The sequence below is a fragment of the Thermobia domestica genome, chromosome 16 (assembly GCF_964235325.1).
Source record: "Thermobia domestica chromosome 16, izTheDome1.hap1.1, whole genome shotgun sequence".
NCBI classification, from domain to species: domain Eukaryota; kingdom Metazoa; phylum Arthropoda; class Insecta; order Zygentoma; family Lepismatidae; genus Thermobia; species Thermobia domestica.
Genome location: NC_137469.1, coordinates 22,829,013 through 22,852,136, shown reverse-complemented (window position 1 = coordinate 22,852,136; position 23,124 = coordinate 22,829,013). Strand labels below are relative to the sequence as shown.

General features: G+C 35.8%; 1 protein-coding gene across 6 annotated transcripts in view; it reads right to left on the bottom strand.

Annotated features, from left to right (window-relative positions):
* The window catches only part of dnc (phosphodiesterase dunce), an 872,058-nt gene that overhangs the window by 475,258 nt on the left and 373,676 nt on the right, over positions 1 to 23,124 (bottom strand). For 4 of the 6 annotated variants that reach the window (XM_081742182.1, XM_081742183.1, XM_081742188.1 and 1 more), the window contains exon 3: positions 17,226 to 17,255. The exons of the other annotated variants lie outside the window; for them this stretch is intronic. In XM_081742182.1, the coding sequence (XP_081598308.1) occupies positions 17,226 to 17,255 (30 nt within the window). The remainder of the gene's footprint in view (positions 1 to 17,225; positions 17,256 to 23,124) is intronic. 6 annotated transcript variants of the gene reach the window in all.

Below are 23,124 nucleotides of genomic sequence, written 5' to 3'. Positions count from 1 at the left end.
AATACCAGACGTAATGTGGCAACCATGGAGATGGCCCCCTAGAAAATTTTCTTCGGGTGTCACTGTGTATGTGGTAAATTTCGAGTTCAATATTTGTTTTCCAGGACAAAGGGAAACCGGTGGCTCAGTGGTAGAGCGCTCACCTCTGTTGCTTGCGGTCTCTGGTTCGATCCCCGGCCAAGTAAATTTGTGATAGACAACATCGTGTCCGTGGGTTTTCTCGGAGTACTTCCGTTTCCTCCCACTTTATCGTTCCATCAATTCTTTCACAGCTATGCAACTGCTCTACTTGTCGCCGGGGTAAGAACTCGCCTTAGCAACCCCCTGATCAACCAAACCAAAACGCTCCCCCAAATATTTGCTCAATTTTGCGCCCTCCTAATCAGGCGCCCAGGGCACAAGCCCCGTTTGGCCCCTCTAGTTACATCACTGTTCTTCCATCATCATTCACTTGCCTAAATCCTCCATCATTCACTTGCCTAAATCCTCCATCATTCACTTGCCTAAATCCTCTATCTCCCTTAGCATAACAGACATAATCGTGGGACGTTAAACTGAAAGATTTCATTTCATTTTCTTATCGGGGATCAAACCCAGGTCTACAGTGCAAGTGGCGCGTATTATAGCCACATAGCAACGAGAAAAATCCTCACAGTTATTAGCACAATTCCCCTGATACTTAAAAGAACATTCTCTAGACTACAAGATCTATGTATACAGTATTGTGGAACTAATATCTTAAAACGCGACAGGGGTAAAACAACTCCTTCTTCTGGATCCATTAAGAACGCGAACAGGGATTGCCTAAAAATAGACATCTGAAAACGAAGGTAAATGCCCTTCTATAGATTATCACTACGCGACAGGGTGATCTGTTACAGGTAATACCATAATGGAAGGTGTATCAGAACTAAAAGCTCGAATATATTTAACATGAGTAGGTGTACTAAAGGGAAGAACTTCATCTGCTTTGCCTTTCTCAATCAAAGACACACACACACACACACACACACACACACACACACACATTATATATATATATATATATATATATATATATATATATATATATATATATATATATATATATATATACATTCACACACAAACTTCAGAAAGAACTGGCTGTGCTTTAATGTAGGAACGGACTGAGCCGATCGATCAATGAAGCCTTGTACGATGCCTGCCCGGGATTTTGTTCCAGGAACAAGTTTCCTCTTATTTCCCGTCATCTCTCCCCACTACCTCCGCCGACGGCGACGCCAAAGAATAATACAACTAATACTAATAACAAAAAAATGTCTATAGAAAGGGAGAATAGAACACCATAGCAATTCTTTCTCTCTCTCTCTCTCTCTCTCTCCTCCCCAGCCCTATTAAGTTTCATTTACTATCTTGTTATACTAACTTGACGGCAAACTACGAGTTGATAGGTTGGACTAGCGTTTTGGGATCCGTTCAATCACGATTAGTGTTCAGTGGGTTCGTAAATGTGTGAAATTTAGACTAAAATTAAAATCTAAGTTTTCTGGTGTTACTATTCTGACGATTGGCAGGGCAATATACAGTCTGCTGGGTAGTATGTAACCAATAGAGTTGTGAAAACAATTTTTTCGGGAGGGGATAAGCTTTTTTTTTTAAAATCAAGTTTTCCTTTTTCGGGAGGAGGGAGAGGTCCAAGCCACATGAGCTTCCACTGGGATTGAACCAGGGACTCCCCCACGCCAAAGACGTGTACGCTAACCGTATAACCATAAGGAAGCTACATAATATTAATGTCTATACACGTCAACACGTAATCTAAATACGTTATCAGTTACTATGAATACAAATGAAATAGCTTACAATTAGAGTTGTGAAACGAGTTGATTTTGAGTTTAACGTCCCTTGCAGCAGCGAGGATACATGAGACGTGGACCTTAATGTGGAATCCAAACCACATGAGCTCCTCCGGGAATCGAACCAGAGTCTCCAAAGCCAAAGGCGCGTACACTAACATCTTAGCTACGAAGGAGCTCCTAGACTTGTGAAACGAATTTTGCTGAAGTTGCAGAAAAGTTGTTTAACAACCACAGCATGAGTGAAGAGAAATAACTTAGTTTGGGGCAAATTTATTGTCGACATTTATAATCACAAGTTTGTCCTCGTCATATGCATCATAAAAATGTGCAGAATACCACCCCTTCTCCACCTCCTGTCTACCAAAGATGTTTATTGACTTTGAAATAAAACTTTAAGAATAGTTCCTCTAAATCATAATAATTTGTTTTCAACTTTACAACTTCTGTATGGTTCTAGAAACGGCGACAGAAATATTCTCAAGTGGGAAGAGTTCGAGTCTTGGTTGCAACACACTCTCCTACACACTGGTAAAAGCAGATCTGTAAAGGTAAGGGCCGCATGACGTTATGCCATCTCCCACGCCTATCTTTGCCCATTGTAATATTTAGGAAGTGGAGGGACGCCATAAATATTTTCTGGAAGTAAGGGGTCGTCGTCCTCCCGCGTTCCCCACAAAGAAAGTTACTGATCTTCAAATGACCATTTGTTACTGATCTTGAAATGACCATTTGTTACTGGTCTTGAAATGACCATTTTTGAAGAAAAATATCCTCCCTTTATTCGACGGTCGAAAGAACATGGCAGTTCTAAGAAGTGCAACTTTAAATACAGACGAAGAGTTTAGCCAAGTGTGTTTCAGAAAGGTATTCACATACCACTTGTATCACATGACATTACTCCCAATTGGCACGCATCCCAACACAGAAATCTCTGTACAAAGTAAACGTTATTACGTGTGGATGACGCATGTGGTGTACGGAAGTGTTGATAACTATTTCACAACTGTCTACTTCCTACCGTGTCAGGTGATCTGGTATTAATATACAGTGAAAACAGTTCTCACGTTAAAATGTCAACAGTACATTGATATTTCGTGCTAGGAAATTTCTAACATGATGTTGGTATTCATTAATACTTCATTCAAGAAGTTAATGTTCAGATAAAAAAAATTACCTATACATGCTTTTTATGTCCTAGTAAAAGATAACATTTCTTTTCCCACTAATATACACATTTTTTTTTCTAGAAGACATGTTTTCAACAGAACTGCATTCGATATATGGTTAGTGTAGGAGCCTTCAATGCACCAGACTCCGTTTAAATTTCTGGCCAGAGCTTAAGTGGTGATGTTAAACTCTTAAGTTTGATATAGCTTCGGTGCTGAAAGAAACATTAAATTCCAATTCAATCAACTGTCTTTTCTCAGTAATTGAGTGTATATTTTTTTTTATCAGTGACAGTCATGATTTCCTTGAATGGCTTTTCCTTTCACTGACAGTTACATTTTCCTAGAACGAAATCTTTTTCAGATATCTGATAACATTTCTGTTCCCAGCAACAGGTACATTTTTCCTAGAATAGTATCTTTTCTTGATTAGTGATAACATTTCTTTCCCAAGTAACAGATCACTTTTCCTACAATGATATCTTTTCCCGAGAACTGATAAAATTTCCTTTACCAGCAACAGATACATTTATTCTAAAAAGATATAGTTTAATGATAACTGGTAACATTTCTTTCCCATGCAAAAGATATATTTTTCTAGAATGATATGTTTTCCCGATAACCGATAACATTTCTTTGTCAAGTAACAGGTACACTTTCCTTACAATGACATGTTTTTTTTTTCTAGAACTGCTAAAATTTCCTTTTCCAGTAATAGGTACATTTTTCTAGAATGATATCTGTTCCCGATAACTGATAACTTTCTTTCCCAAGTAAAATATATTTTTTTTTCTAGAATGATATCTTTTCTTGATAACTGATAAATTTCTTTCCCAAGTAATATCTGCACTTTTCCTAGAATGACATTTTCCCGAAAACTGACAGAATTTCCTTCCCCAGCAACAGGTGCCTTGTTTCTGGAATGTCTTTCCCCGATAACTGAAACATTTTTTCCCAAGTAAAAGATAAATTTTTCCTGCAATGATGTCTTTTCCCAAGAACTGATAAAACCCTTTCCCAGTGACTGACATTTTTTTCTAGAATGGCAGGTTTTCCCGATAGCTTGTGTGGCTGACATTAAGCTCGAACTTCACGTCTGATATAGCCTCAGTGCAAAAAGGAACATTAAATCCCAATTCAATCAACTATCTTTTCTTAGTAATTGAGAATATTTTTATTTTTATTTTTTCTCGGCGACAGTCATACTTTCCCTGAACGGTGTTGCCTTTCAGTGACAGTTGCACTTTCTTAGAACGAGATCTTTTTCTGGTACCTAGTAACATTTCTTTTCCCAGCAACAGGTAAATTTTTCTTAGAATGATATTTTTTCCTGACAACTGATAACATTTCTTTCCCAGGTAAAAGACACATTTTTCCAAGAATGATATCTTTTCCGATAACTGATAACATTTCTTTCACAAGTAAGAGGTGGACACTCGATCGGAAAGATGTAACAGCTTCCTCAGGCAGGCCATCCTATGTGGATTTTTCCCTGGGTTTTCCTCATTCACACCAGGCAAATGTCGGGATGGTACCTTACATAATCGTCCCAGGCCAATTTCTTTCTTTCCCATTTCTTTCTTCCTTTCCAATTCCCTGGGCAGTGTGATCACCGCCCTTCATATACGTTACGGGCTAACATGGCCATATATACTGAAAGCCCAGAAATCTAATCCCAAATCCCCGATAACAGGTACACTTTTCTTGGAATGACATATTTTCCCGAGAATCAATAACATTTCCTTTCCCAGCAACAAATGCATTTTACCTAGAATGATATCTTTCCTCGATAAGTGATAACATTTCTTTCCCAAGTAAAAGATATATTTTCCTAGAATTATGTCTTTTTTCCAATAACATTTTCTTTCTCAAGTAATAGGTACGCTTTCCCTAGAATAATATCTTTTACCGAGAACTGATAACATTTCCTGTCCTAGTGACTGATAACTTTTTTCTAGAATGGCAGGTTTTCCCTGACATTTCTTTTCAATGTAAGAGGAACATTTTTCTAGAGTGGTCTCGTTTCCTAAGAACTGATAACATTTCTGTCCCAAGTAACAGGTGTACTTTTCTTAGAATGTTATTTTTTCCCGAGAACTGATACAATTTTCTTTCCCAGTGACTGATATTTCTTTTTTTTTTAGAATGGCAGGTTTTCCCGATATCTGACACTTTTTCAAAGTAAGAGGTGCTGGAGTGATATCTTTTTCCGAGAACTGAGAAAATTTCTTTTCTCAGTAACTGATAATTTCCTTGAATGATATCTATCCTCGATAAGAGGTAACATTTCTTTTTCCAATAACTGATGTATTCTTCCCGAGTAACTGATACAGTTTTCATAGAAGTTGATAGTATATCTTCTTTCTAGATCTGATAACGGGTTTTCCCCAGCAATCGATATCTTTTTTCCCTAACAGTCAATAGCATATCTACGGCCTGCAACTTATAAAGTTTCTATCCCACTGACCAACACATTTTTCTAGAAATCGAAAACACATTTTCTCGGGAACTGGTAACGTTTGCTCTTCTAGTAACCGAGATAATCTTCCTAGAAGCCAATACACATCTTCTCCCTATTTCTGATTTTCTTTCTTTCATAGCAACCAAGATCCCCCCCCCCCCTTCTAGTACCACCACCACCACCAGAAGTCGATAGCATATCTACTCGCGGCAGCTAATCAAGTTTCTTTCACGGTAACCAAAACATTTTTTCTAGAAGTGTCCAACATATCTTTTTCTTGATAACTGATAACATTTCTGTCTCCGTAACCAATACATTAAAAAAGAACCGATAACACATTTCCTAGCAACTGATAACATTTATTCTTGTCCTGATTCCGGATTTATTTTTCCAGTAACTTATTCGTTTTCTAATCCATGTGAAAGAGTTATCACTCATTGATCGTGAAATGAGAAGTTATCATAAAAGTATTCTTATCATACTCTAAGATGACTTATCACAAATCAAAATGCTTTATAGATAATCTTCCGCAATGTATATTTTCCTTTGGGTGTAGGAACTACTATACGAGTCTATTTTCTATCAGGAGGTTCCGTGCTCGAATCTCGTGGCCTGCAATCCGGACTGAGTTGTTTCTAGAGTTTTGGCTCAGTCATATCAAGAAAATGTTACAATAGTAAACTTACACAAAAATCCTGGCCTACTTTTTTCAAGAATTCTTTCGAAAATGTTCTACTATTAACTTTTTCAGTATGAAAATTGGCTAGTTTATTAGAAACTTTATTAATAAATGAACGAATGAATTAACACTATTAATAGCAGTGCCGAAGAGAATTCTTTACTCTTAATAAAACTTAATAAATGGACTAATCCAATTTCTTTTCACAAGAGATATAATGTATTTTTCATAATAACCGATAGCATTTTTTCTCCAAGTAACTTATATTAAACTAACATTTTCCTCCAGAAACATAACATTTCTTTTCCCCCATATTGATAACATCCTTTTTTCCGTGTACCTTTCATTTCTATTGCCAACAAGCTAGAACCCTGATGTATCCCGAACAATATTAATTTCCCCTGATTATTCTATATAATTTGTTGTCTCATTATCTCGTAACATTTGTTTTCCCAATAAGCAACAAAACTTATTTTTCTTGTCTCCGATAATATTGTTTGCATAATAACCAATAGCATTTCTTCTGTCAATAAAGTTCTACATCTTTTCCAGTCTTTATTTTCCACAAAAGATTTATCTCTTAACCTTTTTGGGATTTTGTGATGTTTAGGGTAAATTTTAGACTTTCAGTCAAGCAGTTACAGCATCATCGCTATTTATCCTAGGATTCTCGTTCGTACCTCATTTTCTTCAGAATAAAGCAACCTTCCAAACAGTACCATTCCCATGTCCATATCATATACCTGAAAAGGGAAATTCGAGGAAAATGGGGAGTTTTTCTAAAAAAAAGTCCCCTTTTTCAAAAGTGTAAACCCTTTTGGACCGGCCTTATGTTAACGTAAAGATCTCAAAATTACTTGAAAAATACTAAGTGATGTACGCAATGGGAGTACAAAATATCAATCTGATATCTTCTTGGATCCCATAAAACCATTCAGACAGCATTTGCGAGATATCAAAATAAACCTTTTGCGTTGTACTTTTGAAGGCCAAACAGATGACGTCATGACCCCCACCAACTTGACGAGCTTCTTCTCAAAACAAATGTGACCTGTTTCCCAATGCATGTACGACTGAGCAATAAAAATACAGCAGTAATACTGTAGCTCTTAAAGAAGCGTTTTAAAACAATACACACGTATAATCTCTCTCTCTCTCTTTCCCTATATATATATATATATATATATATATATATATATATATATATATGTGTGTGTGTGTATGTGTGTGTGTGTAATTTGATAAAAGCGGTGATGCTTATTTTATTTAACATTTCCACCCGTCCACTGCCATTTATATTAGGTTCACACAGCGGGGCTTAAATAAGATTGTACGTTAGTATGCACGTTACGTCACGTGATAACTAACGAAAGCATATTTTTCAATTGTTTTATGCAATAAATATCTAATGCGATTATCTTGTCTATGGTCATTAATGGAATCGATCTATTAACATCTTGACGGGGCACGATCATTTTAATGGTGGCTATTCAGATTTCAATTAAATTTATAGCATCCTTAGCTTTTATGTAACCTGCACAACAGGAAATAAATTTAGGTTGCCTATAATACGAGGATATGACTCGCGTGATACTTTTGACTGTTTCTGCAGAGTTAGTTTTCTTATAACATTTTTTCCCCAATAAGCGAGATAACATGTTATTTAAAAAATAACATTTCTTTTCCCAATAAGCCAGATAATTTATGTTATTTGAAACCAATAACATTTCTTTTCCCAATAAGCGAGACAATTTATGTTTCTTGAAACCAATAAAATTTCTTTTCCCAATAAGCCAGATAATTTATGTTATTTAAAACCATTAATATTTCTTTTCCCAATAAGCCAGATAATTTATGTTATTTAAAACCATTAATATTTATTTTCCCAATACGTGATATAATTTATGTTATTTAAAACCATTAATATTTATTTTCCCAATACGTGATATAATTTATGTTATTTAAAACCATTAATATTTATTTTCCCAATACGTGAGATAATTTATGTTATTTAAAACCATTAATATTTGTTTTCCCAATAAGCGAGATAATTTACGTTATTTGAAACCAAAATAACATTTCTTTTCCCAATAAGAGAGATAATTTATATAATTTAAAACCAATAACATTTCTTCTCCCAATAAGCAAGATAATTTGTTATTTAAAAGCAATAACATTTTTTTGAATAACCAACGACCTTATTTTTACCGGTAACCAATATAATTTCTTTCCCCAATAATCTATAATATTAACTTCATGAAAACCAGTAACTTTTAAAAAAGAAATATATATTGATAAGTACAATTCTTGTTCAAAACATTCTGGCCATCGACTGCTTTCTAAAGAAAACTATACTCTTATTCACAAACGGAAACTTGTCTTTTGAAGATCTTTATTTCAGACAAACTGAATATGACCCTTTCAAGAAATATGAGTGATGAAGGTTTTTCTTAGAGGAACAAGTCAATACATTCCAATACTTATAACAAAAGGACACTTCGGAAGCACAGTGACTCAGTGGCACAATGCTTACCTCTGGTGCGTGGGGTCCCTGGTTCGATCCCGGGACTAGTAAGTTTCAGGGGCGATCCAGGACCGACTTCTGGGGGGGCGGTGGGTTGTATACTGCTACTTTTAAGGGCTCCAAACTTTGGGATGGGTTTTATTTATATATATAAAATAAGAAAGTTTCCTCTTCTGGGGGGTAGGGCGATTGCCCCGATCACCCCTGGTAAGTTTTGTGGTGGACAACATCATGCCCCTGCGTTTTCTCGAGAAACTCCCGTTTCCTCCCACTTTCTCATTCCACCAATTTTTCCATCATCATTCACTTACTTTAATCATCGTCTCCCTTAGTTTAAAGGGCATAATTGTGGGACGTTAAATTCAACGCTTTCGTTACTTTTCAAAAAGGCACTTCATTCAAATCATCAAAATAATGCATTAATGATTAATCAGCAAGTTATATTTGTTATTGTTGTTAAAGTTTAACGTCCCTTTCAACATCATGGCTGTATGAAATGTGAGCCTAAAGTCTAACATTAGATTCGAAACACATGATCCCTCACTGGAAATCGAACCCAACCCAGGTCTACCGGGAAAGAGCTTCAGAAGCTAATGGGAAATTAATGTTGTGCAGTGTTTCTTCCAGGCCAGCCCCCACCCCACCCCGAAGCTCTGAGAGTTCCCCTCTTCCCCCCGGAGGAAACCAAAATAATACGTCAACATAATGTATAATATAATAATAAATAGAATAGTATCAGCAGTGCTCCTCCCCGGAATACCAAGTGTACCCCCCCGCAACCTTGTTTTTGAAAGAAACTCTGATATTATGCTATAACAAACTTAGAATTCAACGCTGCTGATAATGAAACTTCTATCCTGGAGTTAAAGAAAACAACTTATTAAACATTTTTAAATATTTAAACTTTCGACACAGGCGGAAAACACACTTTCGGAGAGCTCGATAAACACTGAAAGCAATTTAAACACGACAGAATTGGCTGAACAAAATTTCCCAGAATGCACTTGTTGTCCACGAACATAAATTTCTACAACATGCAGAAATTTGTAGCGATTGGAAGAGAAGAAAAAAAAATCCACCAGAAGCTAATTACGAAAATTCAAAGTTGATTCAATGTTGCGTGAAACTGAAAACGAAAAATTGTTGACATGTGTGTTTCTGAAACATGGTGAGGTGAGGAGGAGGGATACAACGATGTTAAATTGTTTTTTCGTTCCTATTTAACTCTGAAAATAGACTATTGTCACTCGGCTGGATAGACGTTTAACCGACAGATGACACTAGTGTCCCGATTGACGTCATTGAGAGAACATGAAGCGTAGAAGGGGGGTGAATGAGATTCCAGTTTGAGAAGTGAGTTTACACGAGATACATCACACACATATATATATACAATCCTATAATTACATATTCATTGGAATGTTTTGTGCTACACGACGTCTTTCAGAAGATATCCTTATCTATAACCGAAAATCTCGTGTGTTATGTGTGTGGGCCATTCAATGACATAAAGAAAGATTGCTGATTTACATAAGGTCACCAAGGAGTACTCCCGAATAGTGTGACTTCAAATAACATCTATTCGAAAGCACACACACACATAGTTTCTAAGTGTGTTATGCCGTGTCACCTATTGAGAAACATCACTTTGAACTGATCAAAGAAGATGATGAACCATGTTTTACGTTGTTCAAATAATAATAACAATAATAATAAAAAAATACAGGTCTCTTCCTTAGAAAGATAACCTTTAGACTTGATCCTGAACACAATAGTTAAATGTTTCTCGAGTATTCTTTTTACAGTTCATTGCATACTTGCTTCAAAACAGTTTATTTGTGCATTAATCACTGGATTTCAGCTCACCAACAGGGTGTTCCAAAAGGAACAATATATAAGCTCTTATCTAGAAATTCTGTTCTCTAACACATTCTATTGAAAATACTGCAAACTATTAGCAAACATTTCGTATTTAATTTTATTATTCTAGAGAATACGGTAATTAAATTTATTCTGAATGTAGACGTTATTTTTTTTAAACGTAACATTTCTAAACATATGGCAATATATTACTAATAATTTCCGTCAACTAGTGAAAATTAGTAATGTACTTTAAGCCCAATTATGAAATGGGAAAATAAAAGCGAAATTTCAAATTTGCAAATATCGATTTCACACATACAGTACATTCCCTTTGATTATTTGAAACAAAAATCTTAGATATACATAGTGTCTATATTATCATAACCATTATAAAGAAAAACTCCGTTCTGCATATACAGGGTGTTTCAAAACAACACCGATACATTTTGGAGGTGATTCCTAACACCAAGATAAGACAAGAAGTATATAACAACCTGGGTGCACAAATGCTTCCTTTCGGAGTTATAGGCTGCTAAAAACATGAAAAAATGAACTTTAAAGGTCGATAACTCCAATACTATGGGACCTACCGTAGTCGGGCCAAGACTTCACTTTGGAAATAATAAGTGCTCTATCCAAAAATAGATGTTTCAGAATCCTGCAGTAGTCACACAACAATTTTTTATAAAGGGAGTTTGCTACTGGCATATAATTTGAAGTACTCGCCAACTACCTCTTTAAAAATTGTTGCGGAAGTACCGCCGGATTTTGAAACATGGCTATTTGGATAGGACACATACTAGTTCCTAAGTGAAGTCTTGACCCGACTACGGTACGTTCCACAGTATTGGAGCTATGCGCCTTTAAACTTAATTTTTTCATGTCTTCGGCAGCCTGTAACTTTGAAATGATGGATTTTTGTACCCAGGTTAGTCTATATATATATATATATATATATATATATATATATATATATATATATATATATATATATATATATATATATATATATATATATTACTTTTCTTGATGTCAGCAATCACCTCCGAAACGTTGTGGGTGTTGTTTTGAAATACACTCTATATGACAGAATAATAATTTTTCAAAATTAAAAGAAAATGTAAAATTTTAATTTTCAACGTTAGAAAGTCTAAGAGAAATTAACCCTAATGTCTATATAACTTCATTTATATTTAACTTACAACAGGAAATAACCATAAACATGTTCAATATTTATGTTGTATATATAGTACGGAGAAAAACCATAAATAGTAGCTGATAGAATTTAAAATAAAAGAAATTTTATGTGACGCAGTTTGTAACACACGAAACAATTTGTAAGAAACAGAATGAATACAAAAAATATATTAAAATGCACCAGGAAAAAATTCGAGAACAAATTAATGAAATAAATTATTGATAAAATTACTTGACAGAACAAATATAAGTCAATAAAATGATGAACAAGAAAAATACGATATATTACGGGAAGAATAATGTAACATACTACAGTAATTGAAAATTCATTACAAATTAACAAGTAAAATAATTCAAGCAATAGAAGTAATAAATAAAACCATTTAGAAATGGAAACCATTTAGAAAGGACAGAATTATCATGAGATATCATAAATTGAAAAATATTGACAAATATTTAAAGGATTTTTAAAAAGTAAGCTCTAAAGTTATAATGAACGAAACAAATTGTAATGGAAACTAATAAATATACGGAACAATTTATGGAACAATACCCAGTAATTATACATCGAACAAATTACAAGCGACAGAAATAAAACAGAGGAAATTAAAATTTACTGGTCTAAGATAGGAAACGATAAAATCGTAATGCGAAATACAGGGTGACTTTTAATTAGGTGTATGATGTTTGACTGACTGTAGTATTTGCAATTCTGGACAAAAAGTTTCGGTATGGCAACACTGTGTAGAATGAGAGTGAGGATAACGGTCATTGGAGGATAACGGTTCACTGCACGAGATGGAGCGCCGCCACACTATGCCATACCAATACGAGAGTAGCTGAACGGAACCATTTCTCAACCGCTGGATCGGTCGACGTGGGTTTTTTGGAGTGGCCAGCTCGATCTCCTGATTTGAAACCCATCTCTCTTTTTCTTATGGTGTAATTTAAAAGACAAAGTGCGTCAACATTACAAACCCAATTTGGCAAAACTGCGGGAAGCTATCACATAAGAGTTTCACAGGATACCAGTACGGGTCTGTCAAGCTGCTTGTGACAACGTTGAACTTCGTCTCCAGGTATGTATCGATTTAGATGGTACATTGTTAGACCATGCCATGGAGAACAGAAATTAAAATTCTTGTAAGGACAGGTATGAGAGTAATATGTTTATGTTGAATTTTATGTTCAAGTTATGTTACTAGTTTCTTTACCGCAGTCTTTATGTTCAAGTTATGTTACTAGTTTCTTTACCACAGTCTTTATGTTCAAGTTATGTTACTAGTTTCTTTACCGCAGTCTTTGTGTTCAAGTTATGTTACTAGTTTCTTTACCACAGTCTTTATGTTCAAGTTATGTTACTAGTTTCTTTACCGCAGTCTTTGTGTTCAAGTTATGTTACTAGTTTCTTTCTTTACTGCAGTCTTTATGTTCAATTTTATGTTACTAGTTTCTTTACCGCAGTCTTTATGTTCAAGTTATGTTACTAGTTTCTTTACCACAGTCTTTATGTTCAAATTATGTTGCTAGTTTCTTTACCGCAGTCTTTATGTTTAAGTTATGTTACTAGTTTCTTTACCTCAGTCTTTATGTTCAATTTTATGTTGCTAGTTTCTTTACCGCAGTCTTTAAACCATCATATACACAATTATGGGTCACCCTGTAAATAAGTTTGGAGTCATAATACCATAATTTTGACTTAGCAGTAGTCTTGTTAATAGACTATTTCTAAGAAGTTTCTCTACATCTACAAAAAACACGATGCAGCTACCAAACTATATAGGTATTAAATAATCGTACACACACACACATTTAATTGTAAGACTAAAGTGCAGATTAAACTATAAGGTGCGTAGAAAACTCCACAGCATAAACACAGCATTCAAATGCGCTAAACTGAAAAGGAATGTAAAAAAAAAAGTGCAATCTTCTCATTAGTTATTTTGTGTCCTTGTGCTAGAAAAGGATTTAGTAATATGTTCGTGGCTAAACTTCAATTTAGGGGTTACAATTTATGAACAACTTCATATCATCTCGCCAAATAACTACCCTAGTATACGCGAATGATTCTATTGTACGATAAAATAGATAAAACAAAAGAAAAATCTTCGTTGATAAATAATTATAAAAAAGTTTTCATTAAAAATGGATTGCGTAACCCCCAAAAAGAGTTATAAATCATACAGAGCTCTACGTTCAATTTCTATCCAAAACGTGAAAAATATATATATATATATATATATATATATATATATATATATATATATATATATATATATATATATATATATATATATATATTATTTTCTGTGCATTAACGTTCATGAAAATATGAAGGTTCTGTACGTACCCGTAAATTACAAAACAAACAAACAAACAAAAGAAAGATCGTTTCATTGATACAGGTTCTATCTTAGAACAGAATGATATGTAAATTGTGCAGAACCGGCTTAAGAGTCTTCATCCCGGCGAAATTAAAATACCGCTAATTTTACAATAATTATGTGATATCTTCAAATAGATAAAAGATAATCGAAATGTGGAACAAGAGCGCCCTAGACAATATTATTTTACATGAGAAACCGTTATCACGACTCACTTATCTGCTTTCGATTTCGAGCCATTTTGAAAATCGGCATTTATTTTCGCGTTTCTAAACAGCTGAAAACGGAAAGCCACTAGGTGACTTGTGACAACGGTACCTCACGCAAAATACTATTGTCTAGGGCGCTCTTGTTCCATATTTCAATTATCTGTTATCTATTTGAAGATATCACATAATTACTGTAAAATTAGCGGTATTTTAATTTCGCCGGGATGAAGACTCTTAACCCATCTAGAGGTCCGGGGCTAAATAATATTTGGTCCCTACTGACTTCACCTAATACTTTTTTGCGAAAGTACAGTAGACAAGGGAATATGTTTCACATTTTTATCATATTTTATTTTATGATGATGGTTGTATCTTTATTATTCTTTTTAGATGGCCAGTTGAGGTTTTGATCAGAGTGGATGCCCCTGTCCACCTGGAGGCCCGGGGCTACAGCCCCCCTATGCCCTCACCTTAATCCGATCCTGAAATTATGCTGTATGAAACACATAACTTAATACAATTGCTCCTTGAGCGCTGCATCGCGACTTGTACAAGAGACGAAATAGAGGTTTACGAAATCGACTGTCCTTCGCCTCCGAGACCTTGGAGACAACCTAAGCAAGCAGTTGCTCGGTAGTTGACTTACAGCACCATCAACTTTGGCGGATAGACCGCGCTGCAACGTACAGTCGCTTCACAATAAAATGTATGACATTACTTTCCGAACAGACCTTGTATCTATCTATCTATCTATCTATCTATCTATCTATATATATATATATATATATATATATATATATATATATATATATATATATATATATATAGATATAGGGTGTTTCAAAACAATACCGAAAAGGTTTGAGAGGTGATTCCTGACACCAAGATAAGACAAATCTGGGTGAATAAATGCTTTCTTTCGAAGTTATACGCTGCCGAGAACATGAAAAAAAAATGTGCTTTAAAAGTTCCATAGCTCCAAAACTATGGGATCAATCGTCATGTATCACGATTGTTTCATTCAATAGACAGAGGACACTTTTCTATGAAGGCTTTTCAACATGTTTTCTCACAAAGGGGATTTTCCTTTTGCAATCTATATGACCACTGGCAATTTCAATCTTGGCCATTCCCGCCAGCGTTTTCATTTTCGAGACACGAGACGAGACGAGACATTTCACGAGACGTCCCGTCTCGTCTCGTTTTCGAGACGGGACAAGTAGTCTGTTTCGTCTCGTGTCTCGTCTAAAAGGGTTCTGCCTCGTCTCGTTTACGACACGAGACGAGACACGAGAAATGTCTCGTCTCGTGGCAACACTAGCTGCGTGGGATCCCTGGTTCGATCTCCGGCCAAGTAAGTTTGTGGTGGACAACATCGTGTCTGTGGGTTTTCTCGGGGTTCTCCCGTTTCTTCCCACTTTTTTATTCCACTAATTCTTCCATCATCATTTAATTCCTTTAATTTATTGTCTCGTTTAACCTAAAGGGCATAATCGTGGGACAGTAAACTGAAATATTTCATTTATTTATCTTTTTATAGCAAGCATGTCTTTCCCATTGGTCTATTCGTGACTTCGACAAATATTGGTCTATTCGTGACTTTGGCGCTAAAGTCTTCATTAAACAGTTCAATCATTTAAAACAATCTAGAATTTGAGAAATCTTTCATTGGAGCACATATAAAATGTCAAAAAATTGATTTTATATACCACCTAAATTGACTGATGGATTTCTATTTATGTATATAATTAGAATTATAATATTACAGTTTAAAACAGAATCTAAACTACATCAGGTCGTTCGGTGCACTCCCACTGGTAACTGCATTCAGGATCTCGTTCACTAGACTTGTGCTATATCCACAAGATCACTGAGGAAGTTTGTATAAGCCAAAATTGGTGTTAGTATTATATTATCCTCCGATCTACTTCTTGGCCTACCCAAAAGTCTTTTTTCCTATCATCTTTTCCTATTTTAGCACATGCAAAAATCTCTTTTCCGAACATCAATTTTATATTATCGTTTCACCACTTTTTTTCTTTTTTTGGCTTATTCAAGGGTCCACTTCCCTAAGATAAATTTTAATTATTGTCCGCCATCTTTCCTTGCCAATTCAACTGCCTCCTACCGATAAGTTTCAGAACTAAAATTCCATGTAACTTCTACATACTTCCCTTGCAAGTGCACTTTCACACCCTAATCAGACATCTCAATCTTACTAATATAAGATATTCGGTTGATTTGTTGACTGATTTAGATACCGTTTCCTTCCTTTTTAACACCAAGGGTATATGAGAAATGGACCTACAGCTTAATGTGGGATCTGAAGTCTCCCAGCGGGAATCGATCTCGGGTCTCACTAACCATATACATGAGTGATCTCTAGGGTCGCGGTGGCTCAGCAGTAGTGTGCTATCATCTTGTGTGCCAGATCCATAGCTGGCTTAAACTCCCGCCAAGCGGGCTCTGTGGTGAGCAAGAACCATGTGAGTGAGTTTATTCGGTGTTCTCTAGTTTCCTCTTACTTTCTTCGTTCATTATCATCATCATCGTGTTCCAGTTTCGAAGCATAATCATTTTTTTTTTAAAAAAAAAAGAAGCGTTAACTCGATCACAATATTCGGTTCTGTCCACCTTGTTGTGACATTTAAGACTGAATGACATTTAAAAAAGTTCATATTTTCACAATATTGGAAAATGCACAGAAAAGCTACTAAAAAGGGCCTGGTAATATAATTTTAGTGCGCATAACCGGATATAAAAGCATGCCAGAATATTAATAAAAAAATTATATATTTATTTTACTAAAGTGAATGCATTCGTGTTGTCTATGGATCTAATCTAAAGAAAATATATGCAATTCATCAGTGTTTCACTTTCTCAAAGCGAATTTGCACTAACCTTAAAGCTTCTGAACCTCCAACATGTGTTCTGCGTGGAAAAAGTAACAACATTTATTACGATTGAAAAAGAAGAAGAAAACAAAGAGAAATAGTAATAAGAAGAGAAAGTTACAATAAAATACATGTACACACACAAAAAAGTTATTTACAAAACATTAACTACAACATTTTTAAATTTATATACAGAGTGTTTCAAAACAACACCGACAACTTTGGGAAGGCGATTCCTGACACCAAGATAAGACAAAAAGTATAGACCAATCTGGGTGCACAGATGCTTCCTTTCAAAGCTACAGGCTGCCGAAAACATGAAAAAAATGAACTTTAAAGGTCCATAACTCCAATATTGTGGAACCTACCGTAGTCGGGTCAAGACTTCACTTAGGAACTTATATGTCCCCTATCCAAATACTCCTGTTCCAGAATCCTGCGGTACTTCCGCAACAATTTTTATAGAGGTAGTTGGTGAGTATTTCAAATTATATGTCCGTAGCCAAACTCTCTCTATAAAAATTATCGCGTGAGTACCTTAGGATTCTGAAACATGGATTTTTGGATAGGGTACATATTATTTCCTAAGTGAAATCTTGACTCGACTACGGTAGGTCCCATAATTTTGGAGCTATTGGCCTTTAACGTTTATTTTTCCAGTTTTATTTTCGGAAGCCTGTAACTCCGAAATGAAGCATTTGTGCATCCAGGTTGTTCTACACTTTTTGTCTTATCTTGGTGTGAGGAATCACCCCCCAAACGTTCTCGGTGTTGTTTTGAAACACTCTGTAATTATTGAAATATATTTACAGCAGCTTGTAACTACTAACATTTACGCAGACCTACTTGAATTATGCACAGTACAACAGTAACAGCGAAGTAAGATTGAAATAATACAGCGCTAACGTATAAGTTCTTACTTATTTTTTTAAAGAAATACGAAAGAACTAATTTACATTAAATTTCTACTATACTACAGCCCATGCATTAGGCTACCTATATTACATCGAAACAATATGTACCAATCGAATGCTGTTTCTTTAAATCAGTTATATCAATGCATTTTATTGTAAATTAATATGGGTTACCCGAAAACAACACCGACAATCTTCAGAAAATGATTTCTCACATAAAAGACTAGCATATATATATATAAAAAAAATGAAATGAAATCTTTGAGTTTTACGTCCCACGATTATGCCGGTTGGCTAAAGGAGACGGTGATGATGAGAGATGAGTGAAATAATGAAGAAAGTGGGAGGAAACGGGAGAACCCCGAGAAAACCCACAAGCACGGTGTTTGTCCACCACAACATATATAAAAGAAGAAGCCCTGGTGACTGAGTAGTCAACGACCAGGCCAAACCGCTTAAGAGGCCCCATTACGGCGAAATTAAAATACCGCTAATTTTGCAGTAATTATGTGATATCTGTAAATAGATAAAAGATAATCGAAATGTGGAACAAGAGCTCGCTAGACAATATTATTTTACATGAGATACCATTATCACAACTCTCACTTATCTACTTTCGATTTCCAGCCATTTAGAAAATCGGCATTTATTTTCGCGTTTCTTAAATGGCTGCAAACGAAAAGCTACTAGGTGACTCGTGATAACCCTACCTCATTCAGAATGATATTGTCTAGGGCGCTCTTGTTCCACATTTCGATTATCTTTAATCTATTTGAAGATATCACATAATTACTGTAAAATTAGCGGTATTTTAATTTCGCAGTGATTAGGTCTCTTAAGCAAGAAACTGCACACGTAGGTAGTACAGACGCGTGCCCAGAATCTTTGTTGGGAAAGGTTCAAGCTTTACAGGGAAGTCCAACATTAGAAGCCACTACATCTATGTAGTATTGAACAGGTATTACTTGGCACCCGAAAAGACGATAAGTAATTGTAAAATATTTCCACCTACATTTTCAGGGGAAAAATGTTAGAACTAGATTGTTTTAATTAGAGATGAAGTTTAGGATCAAATTTTCATGCTACAACAACCATTTCCCTGTTAAACAAGTATAATTTTATTGAGAAACTGTACAAATATATGTTGAGTAATGAAGCTTTTTTGTGGGGTTCAGGACAGGTCCGTATCCAGTGGGTCTAGGGGACCGCCCCTCCTAAATTTTTACTGCCCCCCCTGTAAAATTTTCACAATAGACTTGCAAATGAACTATAATATGGGATGAACTATAATATTTTTTGGATCGGCCCTTCCTAACTTTCACCAGCCCCCCCCTACATTTTTGAGCTGGCTACGGGCTTGGTTCCGGACTCGGTTGACCTTTCGTGGGTGCGCCCCTGAGACAGTACAGAGGATTTGTGACGCAAAATACCCCATTAATTTGTACGGTATTTCTACAAATGGACAAAATTAATTTATCGAAGTGGAATCATAGTGAGATATCTTTAGGACGAAGTCAAAGTTGGCAAAAAATTCTTTATTTATTCTGACCCGAAAATCGATGGGACGGCCCTGTTTATTATTGTCAAATATTATTAAGTTTTAAGAGTGATGTAAGTCACATTTTCTTTGTCTTCTATAATTTAACGTAAAATGCACTGTGATAAATTCGGAAACAAAACAATTGTTTCATTTATCAACAGAAATTTCATTGCAATCTGTTAGGAGATTAACTTATGTCAATCTGGTTTCTGTGACTTTCTTTATGAAACAGTGACTTACACCACTCCAAATTTAACCTATCTATATAAAGAGAAATGCCTAGGAAATGTACAACGTTTTTGCTATTACATTATTATTAAGCACAGAACAAATTAGAAATAATTCAAGGAACGTAAATAATGCATTTAGTTTCTCATTATTTTTGACGGAGCGAGGTGGCTCTGTGGTACAGCATTCACCTCTGATGCGAGGTGTCTTTGCTTGGATCCCTGGCCATGATAATTTTTAGTAGAAACATTTGTGGATCTAGCCCGGGGCCAGGGGCCTAGTCCCCGAGGTTTTTCAATGACAAGAATAATTTTTGGTATTAATTATATATGTTAGAAAGTTTAGAGTAAACTCATGATATATCTGTCATAGTCTGGGTTCTGGTTGGACCCCCTTGGTGTTCACCTTCTAGATCCGCCACTGAGCGAACAACATTCCAATCTCTGAGTTTTCTCGAGGTTCTCCTGTTTCCTTTCACATTCTCCTTCCACCAAATCTTTCACAATCATTTTCGTTAATGACCTGTCTCCTTGAAACTAAAGGTGATAATCGCGATACGTAAAACTAGAGATTTCATTTCATTACTTTTTTTTTTTTTTTGAAAAGAAAGAAAATAGATTGAACTATTTTAACTGCAAAAGATTATTATTTTTATTTAATTATCTTGTCTATTTTTCTTTATGCTTTACGGTAAGAACACACAACATCGGTTGATTCTGGTTTCATTTCAATTAGGGAGTGAAATTCCTTTGTTTGCTAAGGACATAAATCTCCCTCCCTGCCCCGCAAAAAAAAAAAGTGTACACACACACGAAAAAAAGAACCTGATTTATTTAGCTCGTTCTCTTAGCCAAAAACAAGCAGTTAGACAAAAGTGGTAAATCTATGAAAGGGAGCCGCAAAGTTAGGTCTCACTTTTATTTCTCTTATTTGTTTTTTCTCTAGTGTTTTCTGCACCAGTTCGAGACAGTCTCTCCACGTGCCGCAGGAGTTGAAAACGAAAAGACGGCAAAAAAGGGTCTCCAGGAACCAGGAATCGTTTCCAACTCCCAAGTTATAAAATTTACCATAATGGGAAGAACAAGCGAGTTTTCGTTTTACGTGCATTGTGCAGCTATGGCCGTCTTTCAAGCTATCAGGTATTTAATATTGAAAATGGAAGCAAGTTTGTACATAGACACAATATGATGATAACGAAAGAATTTTTTCTGTGTAACAGAGACGGCATACATGTCACGGCTCACCCGAGTCACTTAGATCGCGACTTTAGTCCCTCGCGTCTGTGTCTCGTTTCTAAGACTTGGTTTGACCCGGTGACCCAGATGCAGCTGGAATAGTGGCGATTTCTTCATGAAACAGATGGAACAGCTTATTACCTCCTTTTGGGCCCTATCGAAGATATAAAATATTATAAAACGTGCATTTTCTATGGAAAACATCCATTCGCTGTCCTACTGCAAGCAGTATGAAAGTTCCATGTTGGCTTCTCTGCTGCTCTCGATGGTGAGGTCTTCCGAATAAAACCGAGCAGACACGAACATAACAACAAAGCACACGAAGCTGTGCGTTTGGCTTGTTCTTACCAGTGTACGCTTGGTAGTCTTCCCACAATCTTTTTTTTCGTAGGCCAAGAAGATTGTGTCCAATGGCAATTCACTTAAGATGTATTAATTCTGAAATTCCATCAAGTTTATTTATTTATTTATTTATTTTGGTGCTTAGTTTCCATTTACATCTAGGACCATAATTTTTTTTCTGCCAATAGTTTTTTTTGGTTGCGTGAGGTACCAAGTTCGAATCCCGATGGAAGAGCATCGAATGCACTCAGATCGAACTTAAAACTGCAGCTGTTGTAATATATACAGTATATCCTCGGCACTAAACAAAAGAAAGAACATTCAAGTGTATTTATCAAGCAAGTGTTTGAAGTAAGCATGTTGTGAATAGTAACATGATTCACTTAATGCTTAATTCAAAACGTCAATAGGGAATTAATTGATTTTTTTTTTTTTTTAGTTTCATATTCCACTCTTATGCCCTGAAAGGAGATGAATGATTAATACGAGGGGCATCCAATAAGTTATCTATCTAGACAGAAAAGGGAGGCATAGTATTATGAGGCACAGGTCTGTGTTATGAGGCCTGACACGCACGGTAAGGCGACTGTAGGGAACTCCGCTGCGCAATTTGAGGTCAGTCGGAGCAACATACTGACCATGAGCACAGTGCTTTTGTACGTCGTGTAGCAAATGTTTGTGTGACGCCGCGAACAATGGATTTGCAGGAGTTGGAACATCGCTCGGATTCAACTGTCCCAAAACTTGTTGGACTTCTTTGAAGAGGACAACAATAAATTCCTGGCTCAATTTGTGACAGGGAACAAAACCTGGATCCACCATTGAGATCCTGAGAGCAAGCAGGAGTCCATCCAGGTCCACCAACGACGCCCAACAAGCTGTTTCCCACTGATTTGTAGACCATGGCAACGACATTTTTCTCTGCGATTTCTTCGCTGCCCAAAAACTGGCGACGGTGCATAGCCCTCCATGGGGACGGATTACATCGAAAAACAGTAATGACCAGCTGAGCCTATCTGCATTCCTTCCTGTCTAGTTCGGTAACTTATTGGACCTCCCTCGTAAAAGTGAATGAATTTGTGGAATGAGAATGTGAAAGAAAATGAAAGAACCTTGAGAAAACACACAGACACAATATTGTCCACCGAAAACTAGTATGGCCTAGGATCGAACCGGGGACCCCGAGCACCGAAGTCAGCACTCTTGTCACTGAACCACCATTTCCCTATAGGCCTAATATTCATTAAAATTGCCCACAAAATTACAGAACTCCTCTAATAGAAACATATACTTTTTCCGAGACGAGGGGGACATGCAGTCTCAGTGCTAGAGCCTTTATCTCTAGTATGTGCTTGTTTTTCATAAGTGAAAGAAGGTAACGAAATTCAACTTACCACAATCATACATAATGTTATTCTACAAGAAAAAATATGAGCCTGAAGAATTTTCAATGTTGCCATTCATAGAAATTACAGTGTTGCCAGAATAACATTTTCCCCAAAATTTAAGTTAAGGCAGCGACTAGCGGAACAAACTCAACTGCAATTTGATTATGTATCATGTTCTTTTGGTATCCTGTGAACTACTTTTTAAATAATAATTGTATTTAGTTTGTAATAAATAAAATAGTTTCAACATACAGTTATT